We start from the raw sequence: 23,301 nt of genomic DNA, 5'->3' as shown, positions 1-23,301 counted from the left end.
CATAGTGGTACTTCAGTTTCAAGAAAAACACAAAAGGAGTCTACTTGCCCATTCTGGCGATTTTTATCACCAGATATTATACATTCACAACAGGGGACATTAACCAAAAAAATTACTGTAGCCTCAGAAAAGRAACCTTATTTCACACATCAGAGCATGTGAAACAGCTTAAAAACAAGTGGGAGAACTGTTTCATTTTAAAAAGAAAAAAGATCTCTTAATTACTGTTTGTCCTTTTGTAACATCAGCCTTGTCACCCTTAGCAAGAATGTAGAAATTGACCTAGAATGTACTTTTAAACCTAAGATACTTTACTACTAAATTTGAGAGTTAAATACTCCACAAATATAAGAGCAAGCAAGCATTTCAATTCTTCAGCCACTTATACCTTGCACTAGATTGGTGTCCAAGACAAAGATATTCATGTTGACAATATAGCTAATATCTTATTCATTCACTCCTCCTGTTTGCTAGCCTTGTTCAGATGAGATCCAAGTAGAAGTCATACTCTTGGGAAGACTAAGCAAAAAAAAAACACAAAAAGCTGGCACAATATTATAGTACTCCAGAAATACCAGCCATATCCCATGGTTACATTTTCAGCTGGTTTCCAACTAATATTTAACAAACTCAAATTTCAACACTTAAAAATCCAAGGAAGAGTCTAATGTTAAATACCAATAAATACTAATAAAGTTAATACTTTCTGTACTTGGCAACTGTAAGCGTTGTTTACATCTAAACACTAATTTGACAGAACAGGCAGTAGGCATGCTTTTTTCAACACTAACTTTGAGTTTGTTCCTGTCAAGTATCACCTGTAAATAGCAAACTAAACAGTGAAAATCCTTTGTTTCCTTATCAACACTTCCACCTTTTCTTGAAATCCAGGTGCCCCACATTCATTACCTATGTGAAAAGCAGCACAGGGACAACATRGCACTGGAAAAAAAACATTAGGCCCTTATCTTTGTCAGTAACAGGTTGGACAAGCAAATCCTTCTACTTTGCTTGATATGCATAATAGACTGGTCAGTAGTCTGCTTTTAATCAGCACCTGGATCTCAACTCCCAGCTGGAAGACTCCAAGAATACTCAGTTCCTGCAGAGGCCAATATAATCTTTAGTTAAGGAGCAGTAACACATGCCACAAGTGCTTTTATATATATATATATATATATATATACACACACACACACACCCTTTAAATATCTGCAGCACACTGTCATTAACCACAGTATCCTGTCCAGATTTTAACAGATGTTTTCTGTGTGCTGTGTTTGTATAGAGAGGATTTCAACAGATCTTCCTTCTCACTGCTGCAGCTTGGATTCATACTATTGTGGTTGTGTACTCCTGCTCAAATGCATTATTTAATCAGGCTAAAGTCAAGCCCTGCTACARGATAGACATAGAATTCTATTCATAGTATCCAGTAACAGAGTTAAAAAATTTTGCTCTCAGTACTGTTAATTACATCTCTGAACTGACTGTAGACAGTATGAGTTCTAGATAGCTTCTTCATTCAGGACAGTTCAAAGGTGCTAGAATTCTTAATAAAACATTCTCATGGTCAGTTAATACAAAAGCATCAGCAAGTACATAGCTGTTAATCATCACAAGGTGCAGTAATGCATTACAGTTACATTTTATATGGGCTGATGTTTTAAATCCTAGTATCATTGACTTAATATTTATTGAAGACAGTCCTATTTTGTACAACATATTGAGCATATAGTTTAAGTCTCATCTGTGGTTACCAGAGTTAATGACCTCAATAAATCTTACTTATAGCAAGACAGGAGCAGAATTATGCAAATRAGTTTCTGAACAACATGTACTTGATACCTGAAAACATATCAAAATAAGTTTGAGACCACTATTATCCTTTATCCACACACAAAAAAATATAAGAGGTGAGACCAGTTTGTGGAATTTTATTTTAAAGAAATTTCTCAAAGAAAAAGAAAACATCCAGAAAACATATACACAAAGACAGATGATTAAAAAGGCAGAAGTGACAGATTTCTAATATAGCTGTCTATGTGACAATTAGTTTTCTGAATAGGTTTTTTTAGATGTCTTAGGCAGTACAAAATTTGTTTTCTCAGCACATGCATCAGTAAGCCATACTTTGCAGCTAGATAAAATGTCTTCCACTAGTCTCTTGTAGACCCAAGCATCACCTTTAAGCCGTTGTCTCCTGATACCCACTGCTTCGGAATTACTGAGGTGGCACACTTCTAAGTAAAACTCCATAGTTACTTTGCCAAAATCTGACCGGGTTTGACATTTCAGGATATAACTATACAAAAAAAAAAAGGAAGGAGAGATAGAATAATCATTTAATGTTTATATTTGTTTTGCAAAGAACGTTTGAATGGATAGAGAATGAAAGCACTTTATAGTGCACCCCATTGGCATACAGAATGCTGGGAACCAACTGAGAATGCAGCTAATAGAGCTTTAGATACTTCAGTTTCAGAATATTACCTCTAYGCACAAACATTAACACATAATACTCCATATTATGACTTCAGCCATAAGAATTACTGCTACCCATAGACTGACTCTCACAGAACTTGAAGGCAAGGACACATTTTTACTACAGAAGACCACTCCCCACTGAGACATTTGTGATGAGAGTCTGGCTATAGCTCATTTTTTTGCCTGTGCACAGAGCAGAAAGTCTGATCCTGAAATTTAAATTACTATAATGCCAAGAGGCACTTCTGAGCAGTTAAGTATCCTTACAGATTTTGAGCTTAGAAATGTATCAGCTTAAACAGTTCTAACAGCCTAAAAAATTCTATCCACATTGACATCTTCAGCTTGAAGTTTCAGCTCACTGCAGAATTGCATCTAGCCCCAGAGAGTAATGATCTTAAAGCTGAAATATATACTATTAATCTTTTACAGTATCTATCACTTAGAAGATTCAAGCATTTTAGAAGGTGCATGAGTTTAAGGCATGATAACTTTTCATACATCAGAAAATTAGGAAGACAGACATCAGGCTTTGATCAGAAGCAGGAATCAAACCCAGTCTCAGTACCTTAGTCCATTTAGTAAACTTTATAAATTAACATAGGCTTATATAATGGTGTGCATTCTGTGCAGGTTTTAAGGTACACTAATTTCTTGCAGAATCATTATTTAACTGCTATGAGTTAGGGTCATAGGCATCTACATCACATCATGAAGTTGTCCAGTTTGGCTGTGTTACCATATCCTAACAAACCACTTACATCTATGATTTCACAAGAGACACAAAAATTCACATCACGCTCTAAGATTTACCTTGCCATTACTAGTTAATGTCTGCCAGTCAAGGAGCTCTACTGGAGCTCATTTAACATTTCATTTGTTTTTCATTGTTTGGACCATTTATTGCACACATGTCCACTTTGTGTTCTCTATGTAGAATAGAATCTTTTTACAGGAACCAACATGGCACAGAGAAGGTAATTTTAAATATTTCACTTTATCTAGGACTGGGGTACTGATTTAGACAAATAAAAAGTTAAGTCAGATTTTACACTTACCCCTTCTGAATATATTCTACATTTTTCATTGGAAGGACAGCAATTATTTCATTCAACACCTGGTCTGGATTCAGTAGTTGAGTTGTGGTAACATTACAGTGTGCCTAAGAGTAAACAGCTCATTTAAAAATGTTAGGTGCAGGGGAGGTGGTGGGGGGGAAAAAAAAAAAAAAAGAATTTTCCTCCTCAGACTGAAGTTTCCAGACAAAGCTTTAGAAGACCTAGCCATAGTGTCAAATGCTTCAAATTCCCAGTATTATCATTAAGACATTGTTGAAGAAGCAGGAATACTGAAGAAACAATTTCTGGTGTATTAAAGTATGTACAAAACCTAATCCAGTATAAAATCTAAAGTAGCAGTGATGATCTAGCACAGCACAGTGATTATTAAAAGCCTTTTATCTAGCCAGGGGAAGATTCCTAGACAAGGTTATTGAAGAGAGACATATAACTTAAAGTACCCTACTGCATTTTCCATAGTGGGGAGGCTAGCTACAACATGTTGCTCAGCTAAGACTATACTTGTTACAGGCACTGTTCCTGAGGTTTTTCTAGTCCTAAAGCATCACAAAATTGAAAAAAGTAACTTGATACTATGAATTTATATATTTTTAATCTAATTGTTTRCTAATCTATATATTTGTCTAATAAGGGATATCTTGAACATTGTTCAGATACCCATATGTAAAAGGAGAAAACCTTATGCCAACTGTAATATGTAGCAAATATTCATCTAGCTTCTGACAGTCACAGAAGACCTGCAAAGACAGGATTATAAAAAGCTTGAGAAATGAACAGGTTAAGATACTTTTTAAAGGAAAAAGTATTTTAAAGGAAAAAAGTGTATTTTGTTCCCTACATGTCCCTACTCAGACTAAATAGTACATAACCCCTTTCTAGAACTATGATGGGGGTGTAAAATGAAGTTCCATCTTCCACTACTTCAGTCTAGTGCCTCTAGAGATCCATCAGTAATTTTGCATATACTGTGTACATGGGAAACTAATGCACAAGGATAAAAACTTTTAGAGACAGCAGATCTAGTTTTTTCCCCTACTACTCAAGTTCCTSAATTCCTAGTGCAGTTTGGACTGTCAGATGAGTTGGTCAGGCTTGTAGCCCGATATGTCCAATATGCTTCTGATAAACGCCATTTGGAAAAGCTTCAACTGGAACACAGCAGCCAAATTGCATTTACACAGGCAGCAACACAAAGTCAAAACTGACAGACAGCTCTTACTATCAAGCAGCCTAATAGCTGCAGCTCCACAGTTGAAGATATATCACTTACATCTATGAAATTGTTTAAGCCTCAGGAAAAGCCTAGCCTCCTTCATGTTAATCACTCAATTTCCAAACTTATTTACAGATTCAAGCAGAAGTTCTTCTTTGCATAACTCTCAAAGTACACTGGCTGCTTTTCAGTTCTACAACTGTTCACCACAGGCAAAATTCTAGCATATACCAATGTTTAGCAAAACTAATATGCATCTTCTAGACTTCTCAGTTTGATGCTACAAGTTAACATAATGCTATACTTACATGCAATGCAGTATTTCTATGGGCATTTCTATACATGAGCAACTCATCTTTCAATGGCTACTTAAAGGGCTAATAATTGGACTAGACAAAAAATAAAGCCTTTTCTAGAAATCATACCTTCAATTTCCTTGGACCATCTGTGCTGGATCGTTTCTTTTTGCTTGGTGTGAGCATTGTGATCACTTTATCTAGTCCTCTTTCAAGACTTCCAAACATTTTGGCTTTTCTCTTCTTTTGGCTGCTATCTACATGAGCTAGGTTGAGATCTGATTTTACTGAGTGACACCTGTTACATGAACAAATTAGTTTTTTCTCAGTGTTCAAGATTTACTTATTTCAGATACATCAGTAAAAGATTATCAGACGAAGCAGAGTGAATAAAACCAAAGCAAATAGTGTTGAGAGTTTCTCTTAAAAATGCATTTGAGATTTAAACTCAAAACTGCAGCTCTCTGGGGAGAAAGAATAAAAAGGAATTTCTAATTCTGAAAAACTATACTCTGAAGATAATTCAGTTGTGTTTTTAGAACTTCCTATCTTCAATATCCTAATGAATGTAGAAAAAGCTTTTAGGAAAGTTTTTACCACAACAAGGGACAACAAGAACAGCTTGATGTTGTACCAGAGCCTCCTAGTCTGTATATGGATTAAAGTAGTCCTGTTCCAGATCAGAAACGTGCATAATTTTAGCTGGATTTTTACCTTCTTTCAGGAAGAATCTCAGCTGCTGTCAATTCATCTGTATTTGCTGACTTTATGGGTTTCTTAATTGGGGTAAGTGTAGTGAACGGGCTATCTGGAAAAAGAATCCAAGACAAAGCATGTGTGTTTCTACAGTGAAGGATTTTCTTTAGCAAGGCTATCTCATGCCCAGTAATTTATATTTAAAATTAGCCCCCATTTTCTGCCTCTATTCTGTACCTYTGGAATGACAAAATAGGTTATAATCACAAGACTTCCTCTGTTACATGTATAAAAAAATTCAAAGCGATTTCCCTAAGGCTCTACAAGTCAAACCTCACAGCAATCAATACAGATCAGTATTAGAAAGTTCAGTATTAGAAATTTGGAAGGGGATACAATTGGAACTGCTTTGCCATTAGTGCCAGGGTAAACACTGAGCAATTTACTACATCAAATATTAGCATTCTGCACCAAGTAGTTTCTATGAAGGCATGCTTTATGAAAAGTGAGTATTATATAGCCATTTTTAATAGAGCACACTAAATAACATCCTAAGAAGGTCTATCTGCACTGAAACCTTCAGCTTGAATTTCAGCTTACTACAGAATCACATCTAACCCTAGACAATGATCTCAGAATTTCCCCACGTATTTGTACTATTTTCTCTCAAATTACTACTATCCTTCCTAAATGAAAGATCTTTAGGTTAGCTTTTGTTTAATCCTCAGAAAAATATCTAATTGAGCTAAAACTTTATTCCTACATTGTTTCATTTGCTTTTTAACCTTAATATGGAGGCAAACTGTTCACAAGTTACCATATACAGTTAAGACAAAAAAATCAGTATATAAATACCTAAGTTTTGCAGTACTCCTGTTCCTCTAATATTTTATGAAGGATATTATGACTGCTGAACACTGGCATGGTCAGAMTCCTTTTTATAAATTAAGTTAGCCTGCAAAGACCTACTGTTTCTGAACAATTTCCCCTAGCATCTGAAACAACAAGGACTACTTACAACAGAAAAACGTTCTATCTGAAGGATGGAGTTAGCCCTTACATTGTAAACAAAGTTTCTGTTAACAGGTCAAAGAAAGAGTAATGTATGTACAGGACCAATCATCAAGTATGGACTAAAGAGAAAAGTCTTTGGTAACTCACCAGAAAAATCTGACAGTGTGACATAATTTAGACAGATGTCTGTGTGGTTCATCACAACTAACTCAGATTTATAAACTGTTAACAGAAGTATTTTCATTGCCACTTTGGCCTGTTACTGTGAAAATGCTGATAGGTTACTGGAAGAAATCAAGCAAGCAGCAGCAGATGCCACCTTGACTAAAAGCATCCCTATATTTTCATTCAATGTAAGGAAAAGAAAAAGCTTACAGGAAATTGTTCTAAACCTTTATGAAACAAAGGAAAACTTGATACAAGTGAGTTTTAGAAACCTAACATTTAGTTCCATGTTAGAGGGCACTGAAAGGCTTGCACACATGATACTGTAAGAAGCAATGACTTCTGTAATTAACAGAAGARTAGCATGCTCTGATGCATGGTTAAGCTTCTTGCAACACCTTATCAGAAGCAACAGACTGGTAAACATACGTTCTTGGAAAGAAGCATTCCTGAAACACATATAGGAAACATAACTAYTAAGTGCTGGATATTTTAAGTTAAAAAATTCCTAACCTGTACACATACTATAAGTATTTGTTATATATGACRTACCTTTGAGGTCAAGTGCCTGAAATGGTGTAGCCTGTGCTTGCTTCTCATTCACACTCCTTGCAAAAGGGGTCTTTGGAGCAGGAAGTGCAAAAGGCACTTCATTTTTTACAGCAGATTCTGTATCAACATTCTCTTTGTTTTCATGCTTCCTCAATGCTGCTTTTCTTGTCACTGGAGTTGACAGTGTGCATTCTATATCATCTAGTTCAGCATCATGCTTYGAATGCTACAAGAGATGTAAAAAAAAAGCGTACAAAGCTGTATTCTGATCACATTCAGGGATGCTGCTGATCAGAACATTCTAAAAATCTAAGCAGACTAGATGCAATGCTTAAAAATATACAATATAGTTAAAAATTGAACTTTAATACCTCTGATTTTTCCTTACAACTTGATAAAAATTTCATTTGCCATTTCTCTATTCWAAATTTTTCAACTTCTGTATTTAAGGCCATTTCCTACCAACCCATCTGAACTAATTTAAGAATTTGCATTTGGTCTAACTGTATAATTTGTATTGCTTCAACAGATTTTCTTGTCTACTGTGAAGAGGTTAATCTTCTTCCCTTTACCTTTAAAGGCCTGTCCAGCTCAAGTCTAGCTCTGAGATCTTGTTTTCTCATGCATCATTCATTTTAGTGAGTTTTAAAATCCTCTTGGCCACATTCACACTCCTTACACAGTGTTAGACAAATCAAATGCCAAAGTTCAGGTTTACATCAAATAAATCAAGACCTATGGGTAGAGGAAAGCTACAGTTTGTGTYCAACTATGACATCTAAAAAAGCTTATTTCCTCAGTTTACTCCCTTGGGCAAAGTCTTATATAGAACCACACATTTCTACATATATATATATATACACACACACACACACAATGAGTACAAGATTTTTGAAATAAGTAATTTTTTTAAAGTAGAATTAGTTTTGCGAACACCTGCATTGTTATTGGAATATTTAGACTTAATTCCTCAAACGGAAATTCAGATGAATCAGAAAATTCCATAGATCCAAATGCATATGGTACTTTACTACTGCATCCTTGCACACAATGATCTTTTCAGACCAAAAAAAAGCATGGTTTRGATTTGTATGCAGTATTAAGGGAAAGATTTAGAAATAAGATTTGATTGAAATCTTTTTCTAGGTCCTAACTATAGGTAACAGCTAATGGAAGTTCCTATGCCAGTCACCCAAGCATTGTAATATTGTCATTGCGATGTTGTCATTTATATCAAGAGATGTGAAATTAATCTCAAAAAGCCATCTTTCACGATCTGTGCCAAGAAGCAACTTAAAAATATCTGCCTTTGATTTCATTCAGACCATAAGCTCTTTTAACCAAATTATATAACTACAAAGGACCCAAGAAAATATTGCAGTAAAGCCTGTAAAAGGGCCAAATAAACACAAACACATTGCAGCAAAATGATTACAGAATCTGTAACAATACCTGAACTGGCCTTCAGAAGTCTTCATGTAATGGCAAGACCAATAAAATAAGGGTTTTCATTATTAAACAGGATTCACAACTTTAAAGAATTCTAAACTTGCATATTTTATAAGTCTGCATTCAAATTAGTGAGTATTGTGGATCTTACTACTGCTTTAGTCATTCCCTGTTATCTTTTATTTAGGCATTACAAGATGCTGCCCATCTTCTATTTAGTAAAAACACACTGATTTTGTGAAGGAAGAAACTACATGAAGCAGAACCTTTACAGATAAGCCACATGGTTCATGATCAGGACCAGCAACCTGGAATAGYTGTATTCTTCCATATAGGTATATCCTTTTCTTAGGGAGAAATAAGTTTTATAATAGTGTGGGTATCCTACAATAGCTTTGAGTCACATTTCTTATATTTTGGTATATAGCAAAATTTGAGCAAATTGAGATTATACCCTCATACCAATTAACTCTTTAGACTAGGATTCAGTAAAGATTTCTGATATGTGGAAATAGGGCAGTAATAATCTTCCCTACTCAATTGAATTTTTCAGGTATTAATGAATGTTCTACTATTAAATACTTAAAGAGGGGATTGATAACATTTTAGAAGCTATCAGGTTCATGCATGATAGCTTCATTAGTCTTGTTTACCAACRAGTAGAATTCTTTCATGAAGAAATGGGCTACATTTGTCTATAGATAGCATGTCTAYAGAGCAGAGCAGGGATCTGGCTATCTATATTCCTTCTCAGACCAAACAGATCCTATTGACTCTTTATATGCCAAAATTCTTCTCCAGCACTTCACTGGGAAGAGGAAAGATGATTTTAAATTACAAAGGATGGAAAAAGGAGGTAGAAAACCAACCTGCCACAGCTCATCCTTCTCATTACTTAAAAGGAATGAAATAGAAAATATKCTGCTTCTAGGGAAGAGGCAAAGTTACAGCCAGTCTGCAGGACTCGGATGTCACAGGTAGAGACAGTATCGCAAGTATTAGAAATACGAGCTTAGTTTTCATACCATATACAATCAGATTTACAATACTACTGTATTCTCAGCTTCTAACAAACTTGCTGATTTCAGGGACCTTGTCAAGAACTTATCTTGTACCACTTCTCTGAAATTGCGATTAACTTACAATCTTCAGTTGAAAAGAATGCCRTTTTAGAAAGCTATCATAGTGCCTKTCTGAAGTTAACAGTTCCTTGGTCTGGGATCAAGATATTACAATGATCAGTTTCAATATTATTGAAAACAAGTTTCCCAGCATGTTACCAGCTATACTATGATCACTTACCATAAAATGTTTATCAGACATCTATTAACTACTCCCATAGCCCTTTGCAGTTCAAATCTTGTTCCATCATACTATGAATGTCTGACTAGGATATCTTGGCCACTATGTTCAAGAAGAAATTCATGCAGTGGCTAATTTWTTTGGAATACCTTTGCACTTTAAACTGCTTGAAATAAAGTACTATYATGTGTAAGGCTGTGCCATCAAATTGTCAAACTTGCTGGAAATTCTGCTAGATCCTTTTTCTGGGCACTAAACCAGTGCTAGCTAGAGAACTTTGCTGGCTGCATGTTGTGGCAGATTCAGTTGATACTCACTTAMAGAGGCAAGCAAACTATGTTCTGAGCACTGCATTGGGACTAATGTGTTGCTGCACGACTATCACAATCATCTACCAAAGCATAACGTATGTGTTAACAGTAGCATTGCGCCAGATCTAATTAACTTGAGACACCATTTCATCAGTAAAGAGGAAAACTTCATTGCATTAGTTCCACTGAACCTAGAGAAGCCTACATTAAAGTTATCTGCGTTTAGAAGGCTATCAYATTATACACATTTGGTAACACTTAATTATAAATTAGAAATCTAAGATGGCCAGCAATGTATATTTTAGAGCAGTTTTTGTAAGTGACCCAGAATGATTTTCATGCAGATGAATCAGACTTACCTAATTACATGCATGAAACCATGGATGAAGCCAGTGGTTTAGAAAGTTTCAGGAACATGTTTCCTTTACAAGTTGAACAGCATGTTTTCAAACATTCCAAAAGGGAAMAGATAGTCAAAGGAAGAGAATTCCTTCTTATCAGCTAATGTAGTGTTCATTTCATTTAGAAGTAGGTAAGTCAAGCCAGTATATTTTGGAAGTTCTTCCTCACCAAGCCATGACAAATACAAGTCGCAGAGTACAAGRGTATTTAGACAAATACAGAAGACTGTTTGCCTAGAAGCCTTTCTGCAGCAAGGTGGCATAAAGGAAGTTCTCCTGGAATGTTCATTGGGCACTGATGATAAATAACCAAGGGGAGGTTCTGCCTGGCAGTCTGTTATAATGCACTATGTCTTTCCAGCCAGTTATCTCAGTGACCTCGGTTTGTAGTACTTGCCCAGCTTGCAAAAAGCACACTAATGAGAATGAACTGTTTAATGAACAAGACTTTGGCTGACTGTACATAGTCCCTCACTGATGTTTAGTGAACCAGTCTGTTCTCCTRGGCAGAGCTTGCTTAACATAGAAGTTTTTCAATAAGTATTTTAACCTAATGAATTCTAAAACTTACCTCCAGGCCTGTCMGTTGTGTTATACTAGCATGCCCTGTTAGAGACGGAAGCCTTAGGTGAATGCACTTGCCACGAGCCTTCCTGGATTGAAGCAAGAGATATGTTGCTGATATTTGATCATATTTCCACTAAAAAAAACAAAACAAAAACCAGGATTTCAATCTATATTTGGAAAAGTAAATATAAAGCAAGTCTGGACTTCAATTTCTGCATTTCTGGAAATTCTATGTATTCTGCATTTTTTATGTTTGATCACCTAAATGATCAAATTAGCTTCAGATTTCAGTTGATTCACACTGTGCATGGAAGATCAAGAAACAGACTATGTTTGTTCCTGCTTGAAAATTAATGCATGACAATCATAATGARAACTAATGCCAAAGCCAGAACCTCTCTATTAAAACGAATAGTAAAGCTCCTGTTCCTAAGAGCAAAGGTTYAGCATGGCCAAGACTTCAGACAGATTTTTTCCAAATGGCACCAGTTTTTTGTATGATCTTACTCAACCTGCATAAGGAAAACAGGCATGATGTTGACAGTCTTGCAACATATTRCAGTTAAGATTTTAATTACAGAGTATTTGAAGTCCTCCAGTAAAGTACAACATAAATTTAACAAACTTTTTTATAAAAAAACGATTCTCCCACACCTTGTATGTAGTCTCAAATTATAACTGAAAACCAAGTAGCATTGAGTCCACAAATACTCCACTTGTGGAATCAGACATTAAGAATGTTTCTCCTAAACTTAGATTGAAAACATATCACTTTTTCCAAAATGAAGAGTTACTTCACTGTTATGTGGAAAACAATTGAAATTCAATTTCAAGGAAATAAAGTTAACTTTTTCCAGCTCAAAGCTGAAGTACAGGCGTTAAGTCTGTTACAAATGGCTAGGAYGGCCATTACTAACATTTGTTCTGCTAATGTAGAAGTAATCAGTTCACTTCATATCATTTGTATTCAAGACTAATTAAACAGATTTAGACTATAAATAAGAATTCCCCCCAAAATATTTTATTCTCTTGGAGATCCTGTTTTTCTCTTATTTATTGACTGTTATAAAGCAAAGAGTTAACTKAGAATATTGACATCTGTTGTTCAGATATAGACTTCTGCAAGTCTTTTAACTTTAAGAAAATCACAAGAATTTTAGCATTKTGGGAAATACTAACAGTAAAGTTTAGGTAATACCATGAGTACAATGGAAGAAAAAATAAATTTGAACTCTAGAATCTAAATGCTGGTTGATAACTAGAGTTCTGAAGCTCTGTAGGGGCTCCTTCCTGCCTGGAAAACATTTCATTTTTATAAGTGACCATTAAGTTTAATATATTAAACTCATTAGYTCTGACACATTTCTTACCTCTGATATCAACTTTGATATACTTTCCCTGCTCTGTTTATGAAACACAGACAGCTCKGTTATGCAGTCTTCATCAAGGTGTCCTAGCTGCAAGAAATATGATCTGTATTGAGGTATGAGACTTTCAAGTTGTCTTCTATATCTGGTCATGGTATTTATCAAGAAATCCACCGGGCAGAGTCAAGAATCAACCATTTTAGGCCTCATATTTTAAGCAGCCAACATGTCTAGATATTATAGGAAGCAGAAAGAAAGTCAGAACTTCTGCAACTTCAGTCTGGCCCCTTCTGAGTAAAAGGCCCCAGATTCAAATGAGGAAGCTAGAAAGCTCTACTTTCAACTTTTGAGTATTTCAGTAGAGATATCAGATGGACACATGTTTAAAAAAAGCCAGTTAGCACTGATAAATTGCTTTATGTGCAACATGGTATTGTAGAGAGAAACAGTGACACCCAATGGCCAAAAGTGAACATTGGGTGGAAATACTCAAATTCTTTAGCACCTACTACTGACAGTTAGAATTTTTCATAATGCCCAGCCTCTTAAGTAAAGCAAGTGTTAGGGATATGGCTACTACTTTTAATAAGCTTAAAGCTTATCCAAATTAACTATTTGCTAGAAGGACTAGAAATAGGACAAAACTGTGTGACATACTCTAAAGAAAATTTGTATTTTGCACCTTAAATGAAGTACTGGTCTACCAGTATTAGAGAATTAATTGTCATACATATGTGGAAACACTTCACATTATGATGAGAAGTCAGTTACTTTTGAAYTTACGCAGCAGCTGCAGAATACAATGAAAACACTTAGTTCTTCCACTAGAGTGAAGAAGAGCAAGTAAAAAATATATTTCAACAACAAGGGGAGTTAAAGAAGCAACCACAACTAAACCAAATCTCATCTTTGGAGAGCTGTCATCACACCACCACAAGCRCTGTAGCAAGTCGGTAGTGCTTACATAAAATAGTTGCGTTAATTTTGCCAATGTACTTACTGGGTATTTGCTTTGCCACTGAACAGGATCAGAATAACCTTGTAYGAGCCAAGGATGACTTAACAAATGTTTAACTGTAATCCGCTTCTTTGGGTCCACCTAGTGGGTAAGAAAGAATTAAGTTATTTAAAACACAGCAGAACAGAAAACATGAGCTGACAAAAGCTGAGCAGGGAGGTTAGACTAGMTCTCCAGAGGTCCCTTCCAACCTTACTGATTCTATGATTCTATGAAAAGCTCAGATAGAATTCAGTATTTCATAACTTTGCCAAAAGGAAGGTCAGATACCTGAGTGGTTACAGAACCAGGATCAAATCCAAGAGCAGTTACTGAACCTATACTTGATAAGCATTTTGGGATGTTTAGCACTGGTTACATAACTGTAGCATATTCAGTACATTAAGCTTCATCTATAAAAAGGTTTGCTCTTAGTTACATAGCAAAATTACCAAGTCCTGAAGAAAGGCTATTTTTAGACAAATGTCTTTGATCACATTATTTCCAATAGCAATAATTCTTACCACAGAATTTTCAGCAAAAGGCAATGCCAATCTTTGAGGAAAAGATTCAATTTATAAACAAGTTTAGTTCTTCCAGATATTTTGTCAATATAATACTGAGCTATGCAATAACATTTTATGGACTTACTTGAACAGAAGCTTTATCTGTTAAAATAGGCTTACCTGCAGCATTTGATGAAGTAGTAGTGTACTGCTAGGCGATAACCACTTTGGAACATAGTATTTTCCTCTCTGTGGAGAAAAGGAGGTTTAAAATAAACTTTGAACAGTTACTTCAAATGGAATAGATTTGAATGACACCCCTCTTCAGTCAAAAAGGATAAACAATGGGCACATTAAAGCTTAGCTATAAGAACTACTGGAATACATTTTAACATTAATGTTAAAATTGAGAAAATTGTATTAATAAGTAAAATACTGTATTTGCACTGTCAGGTACATTTCTAGGTCAGTTTTCAGATGACTGAGTTGCATGATGTTTTCATCTCAACTTACTTTTATAGCAAAAACAACCTTATAAAGAGGTTATATCAGCTTGATATTTAACTAGAAGTACAAACAGTTGGAACAAATTGTTGATAAAGTATTAGCACTTTGAAATCTGAAGGTTCATTCAAACCACTGTTTTTCCAGATACTAAAAATGAAGCATTCAAGATTTAGCTATTCTTACTATGAACAGATTACATCTTTAAAACTCATTAAGGAGAAAAGTTTTACAGGTCTAAAAAAGTGAATTTATTCAAAGGATTTAGTGTTTTGGTAACTTTGATTAGAAAAATATCAAAAATTGCTTTCAGATTTGAGGTATGACAATAGTAGCTATGCAAGGAACTATTCACCACAAAGGATCATTTACTTCTCAGTAACAATGGAAAGAAATCAGYGCACAGCTATCATGAAAGAAAATCTAACATGAAAGTTTCATTTCTACAGACAATTGCCTTAAAACAGGTGGTATTATATTTACATTTAGATATCTAAGTAGAGTATGTATTGCTTTGACATCACAAAGAATTTAAATTTCTTTATATATATGCCTAATAAGYTATTTAGAAACAGCACATAGTTTCACACTGCAGCTTTACTCTCAGACAAAGCAAAGCTGGGCAACACACACAACCTCTACGCTGMTCTGAGTACCTAGTTATCTGTTCTGCTTTTAATAAATTGCTAAGGAACATGAGCCAATGGAAAACAAAATTAGCACTTAAATGACAGAGCAATGCTGAAAAGTAAAAAGTTCACAATATCCATCAGATTCAGAAAAATCATCATTAATTTTTTGAGTGAATAATCAAGCATCTGATGCAACTTCTCTAAGAAAAATATTTACTCAAGTATACCCAAATGAGGAGATTGAGCATTCCATGGAAAGAAACATAYTGCATGTGAATGAAATGATCATAATTAGATTCAAGCAGCAGACTTACACTGATTTGGAACAATAGCTCTGGGCTGAGATTACAATAAATTCTACGATCTATAATGTGTGAAATTAAATTCCACAGCAATGTATAAGTGTCCTAATTTGAATCAATTTTCAATTTACAAACACATAAAATTAAAATAAATTGTGTAGAAGTAGTAAGTCTGCATCTTAAAATCTATAATTAAGATTACCATTTTCTACTACACTCAAATTTTAAAGCTTATTAATCTCAGCTCACTTACACAAGTTTCACTAATCAATGTTCAAGCAGTCCAAACAACTCAACTCCTAGCCCTTGCAAATATTAAACAAATGACTAAATGATGAAGGAATAACCACTGATGCTCTTAAAACCTCAGTTCTACATGGAAGGTCTTACTTGAAGGTCTTACACTGACAAACTCTTATGAAAATAAAYACCTTAAACAATATCATCATTTACCAGGTTCTGCATCTTGGCATACTTTTTAGCAAAAAGGATCTGTTGCTCATGTATACACATGCTCTCACAGATGCATGTGTATACATTGGCTGCAAGTCTTCAATGTATCATGTCCCCTGTAATAAGATCAGCATAGTTCATAAATAGAGAGGGGAAAGTAGTTCAGCTCTGACCAATGACTTATTCTATTCTCCTCTGTAGATATTTTACTAGGGAATCATAAGTGCTGGGTCAGTTAGTCTTTGCTTTCTCTTAAGTCCTCTGCCACAATTCAAACTGAGGTTCCCATAGATCTATCAAGGTATTCAAGTCCAGTCCAGTTGGAGTCTTTATTACCTGGTGAACCAATTATGCAATTTATAGAGCTCAGATTGTTAAGCACTCCAAAAACACAGCCTGTACAGATGACCTGTCAGTTGTTTCCTCTGAGTCCTTGAGCACTCTTGAGGTTTCTCTTCTACATTTTAAAAATATTAGACTCCAGGTTAGAGGAGAAAGAGGTAGAGGAAGCCAAAGCCCTCAGGCAACAGAGCTACTGTTCCTCTCATCTGCTTACTGAAGGCTCTATCACAGGAATTTTCAGGAAGTCTAGAAGTGGTTGCTAGAGGCATCTATCCAATGTGGAACAGCAGAAGCTTAGCTACATCAGGAGGAATTTACACTGAAACAGAATCAACCACTGAAGTCTACTATTTACTATTCAGTGCTTTATTTTGCTGAAGCTAGTTTAGAGTGTCTTATGCATTTCTTCATTCYGGAGGAAGAAAGCATAATAGCAGGTGTAGAATTTTGCTATTCCTAGAAGTCAGAAGAGCTGATATTTAACATTATTTTTGGTAAACCAAATGACTTAATATGCAATTATACTAGAGGCAGTAAAGTTGGATACAGGCCTAGATACAAAAATCCAACCTACAGGCAAGAAAAAAAAACTTTTCCCTAAATCCTATTTGCAGTCATTCTACAGGAGCAAACAGGAGTACTCTAAAGCCAGCCAAAGACAAAAGTGAAATTCACAGATGTTGATAGGAAAAGGAACAAAAAGGAACGAACATCAGCAGACATGCATATTTGTCCCAGGATATAGTCCAGCAGGCTCCACCATTATACAGTCAGAGGCCTCTATTAGTGCTTAGCAGCATTCCTAATACTTTCTAGTGAAATCAGCACATACCATGATCTTCCGATAGACAGCCATGACATTTTCATCATCAAAGGGAAGAAAGCCACACAGCAGAGCATACAGCAGTACTCCCATGCTCCAGATATCTGCCTGAAAGAATAAATGTGATATGGCTTTGTGACAGATCATACTGTCCAGCTTTGGCAAGTCCACATACCACCAAGTAGTTATCCTCCTTCTGGACAGAAATCTTATATTTATAGAGCAAGCATACAACCCAAATTCAACTTTCCTTCCACTAAAGCTACAGCCCTACTGAAACCAACATTCTCTCCTCAGGTCACCTGAAGCAGACTTTTCAAATTTTGATAGGGGAAGAGATTGCTGCATTACTTCCAATCTACAAGGATTTTTACTTGTAAAAATGCAAGCAAACTCACCACAAGGGACTAGTACTGCTGCATCTGTAGAACACTGCCATACCTGTCAGTACAATCACAACTCATTTTAAAGCTCGACAAGATACTGCTTGCTCTCTAGTTGTATAGGCATGACAAGGTCTGTATGACTCACTGATACTGTAATTCTCACTAAGATTATAAAGAAAAAGGCGGCCTGAAAAACACTGAAGTCATAAACAAAGGACAGGAGAGCTAGAGTCCAGTGCCAGTGGTACAAAAATAAGGGAAAAGAAATACTCTGGACATCCTAACAAAGCAGTAGTTGAGAAAGTCTGAAGGGTTTCTAGTTCTAGATGGCCTGATAAACGCAAGTAGCAGATCCCCACATCCTGGATACGAAATTCAAAACAGACACTTTCACATTTTTTCTTCTCTCACATTTTATCAACATTGCACAGCGTAAAGGTGGAGAAGTCCTCATCTACAGAATTCAAGCTAAAAACAAGCCCAATGGCATGTACAAGACACTGATTGATCAAGCCTGCACAAAAATCTTGGAGAAGTGATGGCTCATGAACAGAATCAAACATTTCTTGAAAGAATCTGCAGCAGAAGGAGAGGGTTTTAAGGTATTGTTTTGTAAGATAAAACACAAAGCAACCTGAAGGATTAGTCAGAGAGGAACTAGCCAACAGCATGACCTGTGATCAATAGAGTGCAATGTGTTTTTCTGGCCTGACTTTAAGGCTAACTTATCAGAACTCTAGGCAACATTATACAGGARTATTTCAGAGGGAAGTCAAGTGTACATATTTGAAGCTCATGACCTTAAAAACTCCAGGGGGAAAAAAACAGCACTGCTACATACCTCTGAGCCAATATATGCTTTGCCTTGAATAAGCTCTGGTGCTGCATAAGCTGGGCTTCCACAGCATGTGTTAAGATGATAATCCAGGCCACCCTAGAATACCACAGAAAATTCAATCACATAGAAGCATTAGACTTCAACTGTGTTGAAGCCTCCATGCCTTCTAATGCCTCATTGCTAGAAGGCTTCGTTTTCATCTGCCATGCATCTACCTTGACCTCCTCTTTTGTTTTCGTATAATCTGTGACTTCACTAAGCAGAAATTGTTCAAGACAGTGAGCATCCTACAAACATTCAGCTCCCAAACCACTCATTCATGTATTACTTTCAGAAAGCAACAGTTTCCTCAGCTCCTCTTTGGATAAGGATACTTCCCTTCGCAACTGTGAAGGGAATATGAATATGAAACTTTGGAGAAAGTGATCCAAGTGGTACTGGCCACGAGGCTGGATGGCTGTYGATATCAAATATTTAATAACTCCATGAAGAACCACTGTTAAGAATGTTTTATTAAAGCCATATTGCTTTGCCTGGGCTTCATTCTAGACAGTTGGAAATTTGATATTATACCACTTATCAGATGCTGGGTTAGTCATAACAACCAATTAGAGCACCTTGCAGGTAAAGAAACTATGTGGGGAAAAGGAATTCTGTCTTCGGATCAGTAAGATCTTCCTCTTAAATTGTTTCTTAGCAGCACCCAATTCACATGTTAAACTTACCAAAGGGAAAAAGGCTTCTAGAATCCATTTGGAACTCAGAAAACAATTCAACTCAAGCATACAGAACCATGGTATCTATACATGTCACCTGCACAATGCCCACATAAGTACAAATCTCTTGAATATGCAAACATACACTGTTTACAGTTACTAGAAAATTTGCACACCAACCTAATGTTTATAGTAAGGATTTTATATACATTATAGGATAATCTCCATATTAGAGTATAATACAAGGCTAGATATAAAAGATGATGATTTAGCAGTTTACGCATAGTCACATATGCGGTCAAGGCCCTACCAAGAAAAAAACAATTGCATGACAACCATGCAAACAGCTCAGATATACCAGCTTAAGCCACTGCATTGCACTGTGAAGTCAAATACACATATTTTACATGTGTGCACTATTTGACTTAGCTCTGTTGAGAAAGCAACTCATACTTCTACCTTTGGCTTTGCACAAAGTCCAAAGTCTGTCAGCTTCAAATTATGCCCATCATCAATCAGCAAATTCTCCTGATGAAAGAGAAAGCAGTAGTGAATGCTTTTTCACATACTTATCCAAGGAACCACTTTGTCTTTCACCTTATTTCTTCTTGCCATTAGCAGCTAGAATCTGCCCAGAACTCTCCTTCAGAGATTCAGATTACCTGCTAATGAGTATATGCCATATTAAAAGTTCAAGTCTACTGAGAAGTACTTGGGAGCTCCTGGTAGACAGCAAGCTGAACATGACCCAGCAGTGTACTCAGGCAGAAAAGGCAAACAAGAGTATCACAAGCTGTATTAAAAGAAACACTGCCAATAAATTGAGGAACATTACTATAACCCCTCTGTTCAGCATTTGTTGGACCATATCTAGAAAGCAGAAACAAGAGACATTGAGACTGAATATAAAGAAAAGTCTTTTTCCTGATAAGGACAGGGAAGGACTAAACAAGCTGCCYAGAAAAACTGTGCAGCCTCTGTCTTCAGACTGACTAGATAAAGCCCTGAGCAACCTGGTCAGATCCTGCTTTGAGCAGGAAGTAAAAACTCCAGGCTTTTTGGGGGGGCATGAAAATAGAACAGTTTGAACAGACAGGTACCGTAAAGGTTCTCAAAGTATAAACTGGAAGAGAGGATAATGAAAAGGCCTAATTGAAGTCAAAGCTGAATCTGTATCCTTGTTTCATTCTCATCTGGCCCATGTTATTCTATCACTCTTTTGAAGGAAGATCGTTCTGATACAGCCACATTCAGCTCTGAGGAGTGTAATAGTAGCAAGTAGAAATGTATTTTCAGAATACATTACAGAAAAAGCTTCTCTGCCCTAGATACTGAAAAAAGTACAACTTCAGCAACTAATAGGGAAATAGAAGTCTATATTTGTTATTATAAACAATTGACTGCTCTCCAGGCTTACTGGTTTGAGATCCCTGTGCGCATACCCCTGACTGTGAACATAAGCAATTGCTGAGACAATCTGCCGAAAAAATACACGAGCCTCCTCTTCTGAAAGGTGATCCTTAGAAACGATGTAATCAAACAGCTCTCCTCCAGGGCAATACTACATAAGAACAAGAAAAAGTATTTGAGAATACATTTWATCTGTTAGTGAGACAGTGAACACAGAAGACACCAGCCAGCAGCTAGAGTATACTGCTTCATTYTCTTTGCATTATTAGTGCAATGCCCAAAGGTTCCCAAGTGTGCCCTATGTCACCTCTGTGGCAGACCAAACAAGCTTAAAAGTATCAATTATAAAGTTTCAGGCAAGCATCAGACATAACACAGATCAGCTGTGAAATGATCAAATTTGGCCTATTCAGGTTCCTGCAGTTCTTTCCGATCTCTTGTTTTAAAATAACTGAAGCATGAATTAAGAATAACACTAATTATTGTGACCATCCAGTAGTAGTTTTTACAAGCAGCTAGAATACAGAACAGATTATCAACTTCRTTTTTAAATTAATGAATCATAAACACATGGATTGAGATAACACATTCAGAGCACTTTAATTTGAACTTTATCATCAGCTACTGCTAAAGCTAAGAATAGTAACCTTAACCATGGCARAAACATCAGTAACAATTCTTACTTCTAAGACCATGAATATTTTCTTGGATGTCTCTATCACATGATACAGTTGGCAAACATGTTGGTGACTTAAGCTCTTCATGGCATCAATTTCTATTTTAACACGAGGTAAGTCATCCTAGGAGACAAGAAGATTCAAGACACTGACTAATTTATGTATACCTGTGCAACACAGTAAGCAAACTATCATGGGGGGGGAAACACTGCACAGAAGTGGCAGCATAAGTCAACTTCTCTAATTCAATTCAGCAGTAGCTTTGATATCACTACTCCAAAAATCTGGCATACTCATCAGCAAAACCTCAACAGGTAAGTCTAAAACAACCAGTATTTTTAGTAATATCTTGGTTGATTTACTACAATAGTTTTTTTATGTAATCAGTTTTCCAGCCAGAGAATGTTGCCCTCTCCACAACACAGCACAAGTTATGTCCTTCAGAGCCAAGAGCAGGCAGCAGGTCTACGTGTCACACCTCTGCACTGTTGAAAACTCCACAAGATAAATAGGTGACGTTACCAACTTTTATGCACCTCCCAGCTTACCCCTAGAGCTAGTTTGTCCATGATTTTTACTGCAACCTTTTCACCAGTCAGACGATGTTGGGCAAGTTTAACTTTTGCAAATCCACCTGAAATTCCAAAATACACATTTAAAGATCAATGTGATCACACAATGTCTTCCTTATAATATCTCCATTACATTACAGCATGTGACATACAAGATTTGCAACATCTTCATTACCGGAAGAAATCAATGACAGGTCTAAATACAATTTCAGAGTTCTGCTTCCCCCCCCCAAAAAAAAATCTACAGTTGAAACCTGATGCACAGATTTTAAAACAAGATAGTCTAAATTTAAATGAATAGGAGTCAAGAACAATCGGCTGCATCTCTTTTCATTCACGGATTAAACTTACCTGTTCCAATCGTGTCATATAATTTGTAATACTTGAGAATTTCCTCATAGTCACCTGCTGCCATTCTGAGACCGGCACAAATCTGCAGCTCTCCTAAGCACCTGCAACGAGAGAGTGTAGCTGGTGTCCATGTTAGACATACCAAAAGGTTTGGAAAGACCGCATGCTGCAGCTCCAGCATAGCAGTCACCACCCGAGAGGCGCCGGGCGCCAGYAGAGGAACCCGCAGGAGGCCGCGGGGCCCCGCCGCCCGGAGGAGGCTCTTACCGGCGCCGCCCGCCCGCTCAGCCCTCGGGAAACGGCTCCCCGCGGCCGTTAGCGTTCAAATACCCCGGCCGGCCAGCCCACATCCGGCCCAGCCCGCGCAACGGCCAATCAGCGGCGCGACCCGGCCCGGAAGCGGCGGGGCCGTATTGCACATGCATGACGGGAAGAAGGTCGGCGCCTTGTGTGTGGGGGGGGCGGTAACAGTACCGGCGCCATGCTGGGAGGGTCACCGCAGCTTCGGGCACGGCCGTGGGTGGCGGCTTGCTGTCTGCAAGGCCGGAGCCGGGCTGGTGTGAGAGGGGAGCTCTGGGGAGCAGCCGCAGGCATCTTCTCCGGGGGGGGGGTCCTCACCCCAGCCAGGGCCTGCGGCTGGCGGTGGCGGGGAGGAGCGGCTCCGCAAGCCCGCGCAGCCCTCCTCACCCGGCACCGGGCAGCTCGGCCCTGTGCGTCRGGAGAGCAAGGGCGGGCGCTTGGCCTTGGGTGCTGAGCTGCTCAAGGGCCCACAGAGTGGGAAGCCCTTGGTGTGAGGATCGCTTGGGGTAGCTGCTGAGCTCCTGGCCTTCTCGGTCGGGGTGCCGAAGGTGAGGGCCGGGGGTGTCCTGCACCACGCGGCGTGGATGGAGACC

The 23,301-nt window shown here is 37.2% G+C and overlaps 1 protein-coding gene across 2 annotated transcripts; it reads right to left on the bottom strand.

Annotated features, from left to right (window-relative positions):
• Positions 1 to 1,920: 1,920 nt before the first annotated feature.
• On the bottom strand, positions 1,921 to 22,750 carry MELK (maternal embryonic leucine zipper kinase). 2 transcript variants are annotated; one of them, XM_085302119.1, is made up of 17 exons: positions 22,676 to 22,750; positions 22,409 to 22,509; positions 22,034 to 22,119; positions 21,492 to 21,608; positions 20,816 to 20,959; positions 19,858 to 19,926; positions 18,686 to 18,778; positions 17,468 to 17,566; positions 14,583 to 14,651; positions 13,900 to 13,998; positions 12,903 to 12,989; positions 11,537 to 11,665; positions 7,503 to 7,728; positions 5,790 to 5,883; positions 5,205 to 5,373; positions 3,546 to 3,649; positions 1,921 to 2,305 (listed from the first exon to the last, which is right to left on the bottom strand). In XM_085302119.1, the coding sequence occupies exons 2-17, from the start codon at positions 22,470 to 22,472 to the stop codon at positions 2,053 to 2,055; spliced, it is 1,902 nt and encodes a 633-aa protein (XP_085158245.1). In that variant the 5' UTR covers positions 22,473 to 22,509; positions 22,676 to 22,750; the 3' UTR covers positions 1,921 to 2,052. The 2 variants fall into 2 exon arrangements, with proteins under 2 accessions (XP_085158245.1, XP_085158246.1); XM_085302120.1 differs by lacking the exon at positions 21,492 to 21,608.
• Between the last annotated feature and the right edge of the window lie 551 nt (positions 22,751 to 23,301).

Source organism: Rhea americana, unplaced genomic scaffold (genome assembly GCF_003343005.1).
Source record: "Rhea americana isolate MKP2758 unplaced genomic scaffold, rheAme1 scaffold_186, whole genome shotgun sequence".
In the NCBI taxonomy this organism is placed as follows: domain Eukaryota; kingdom Metazoa; phylum Chordata; class Aves; order Rheiformes; family Rheidae; genus Rhea; species Rhea americana.
Note: the sequence above shows the minus strand (reverse complement) of the source record. Positions and strands in the feature narration are given on the sequence as shown.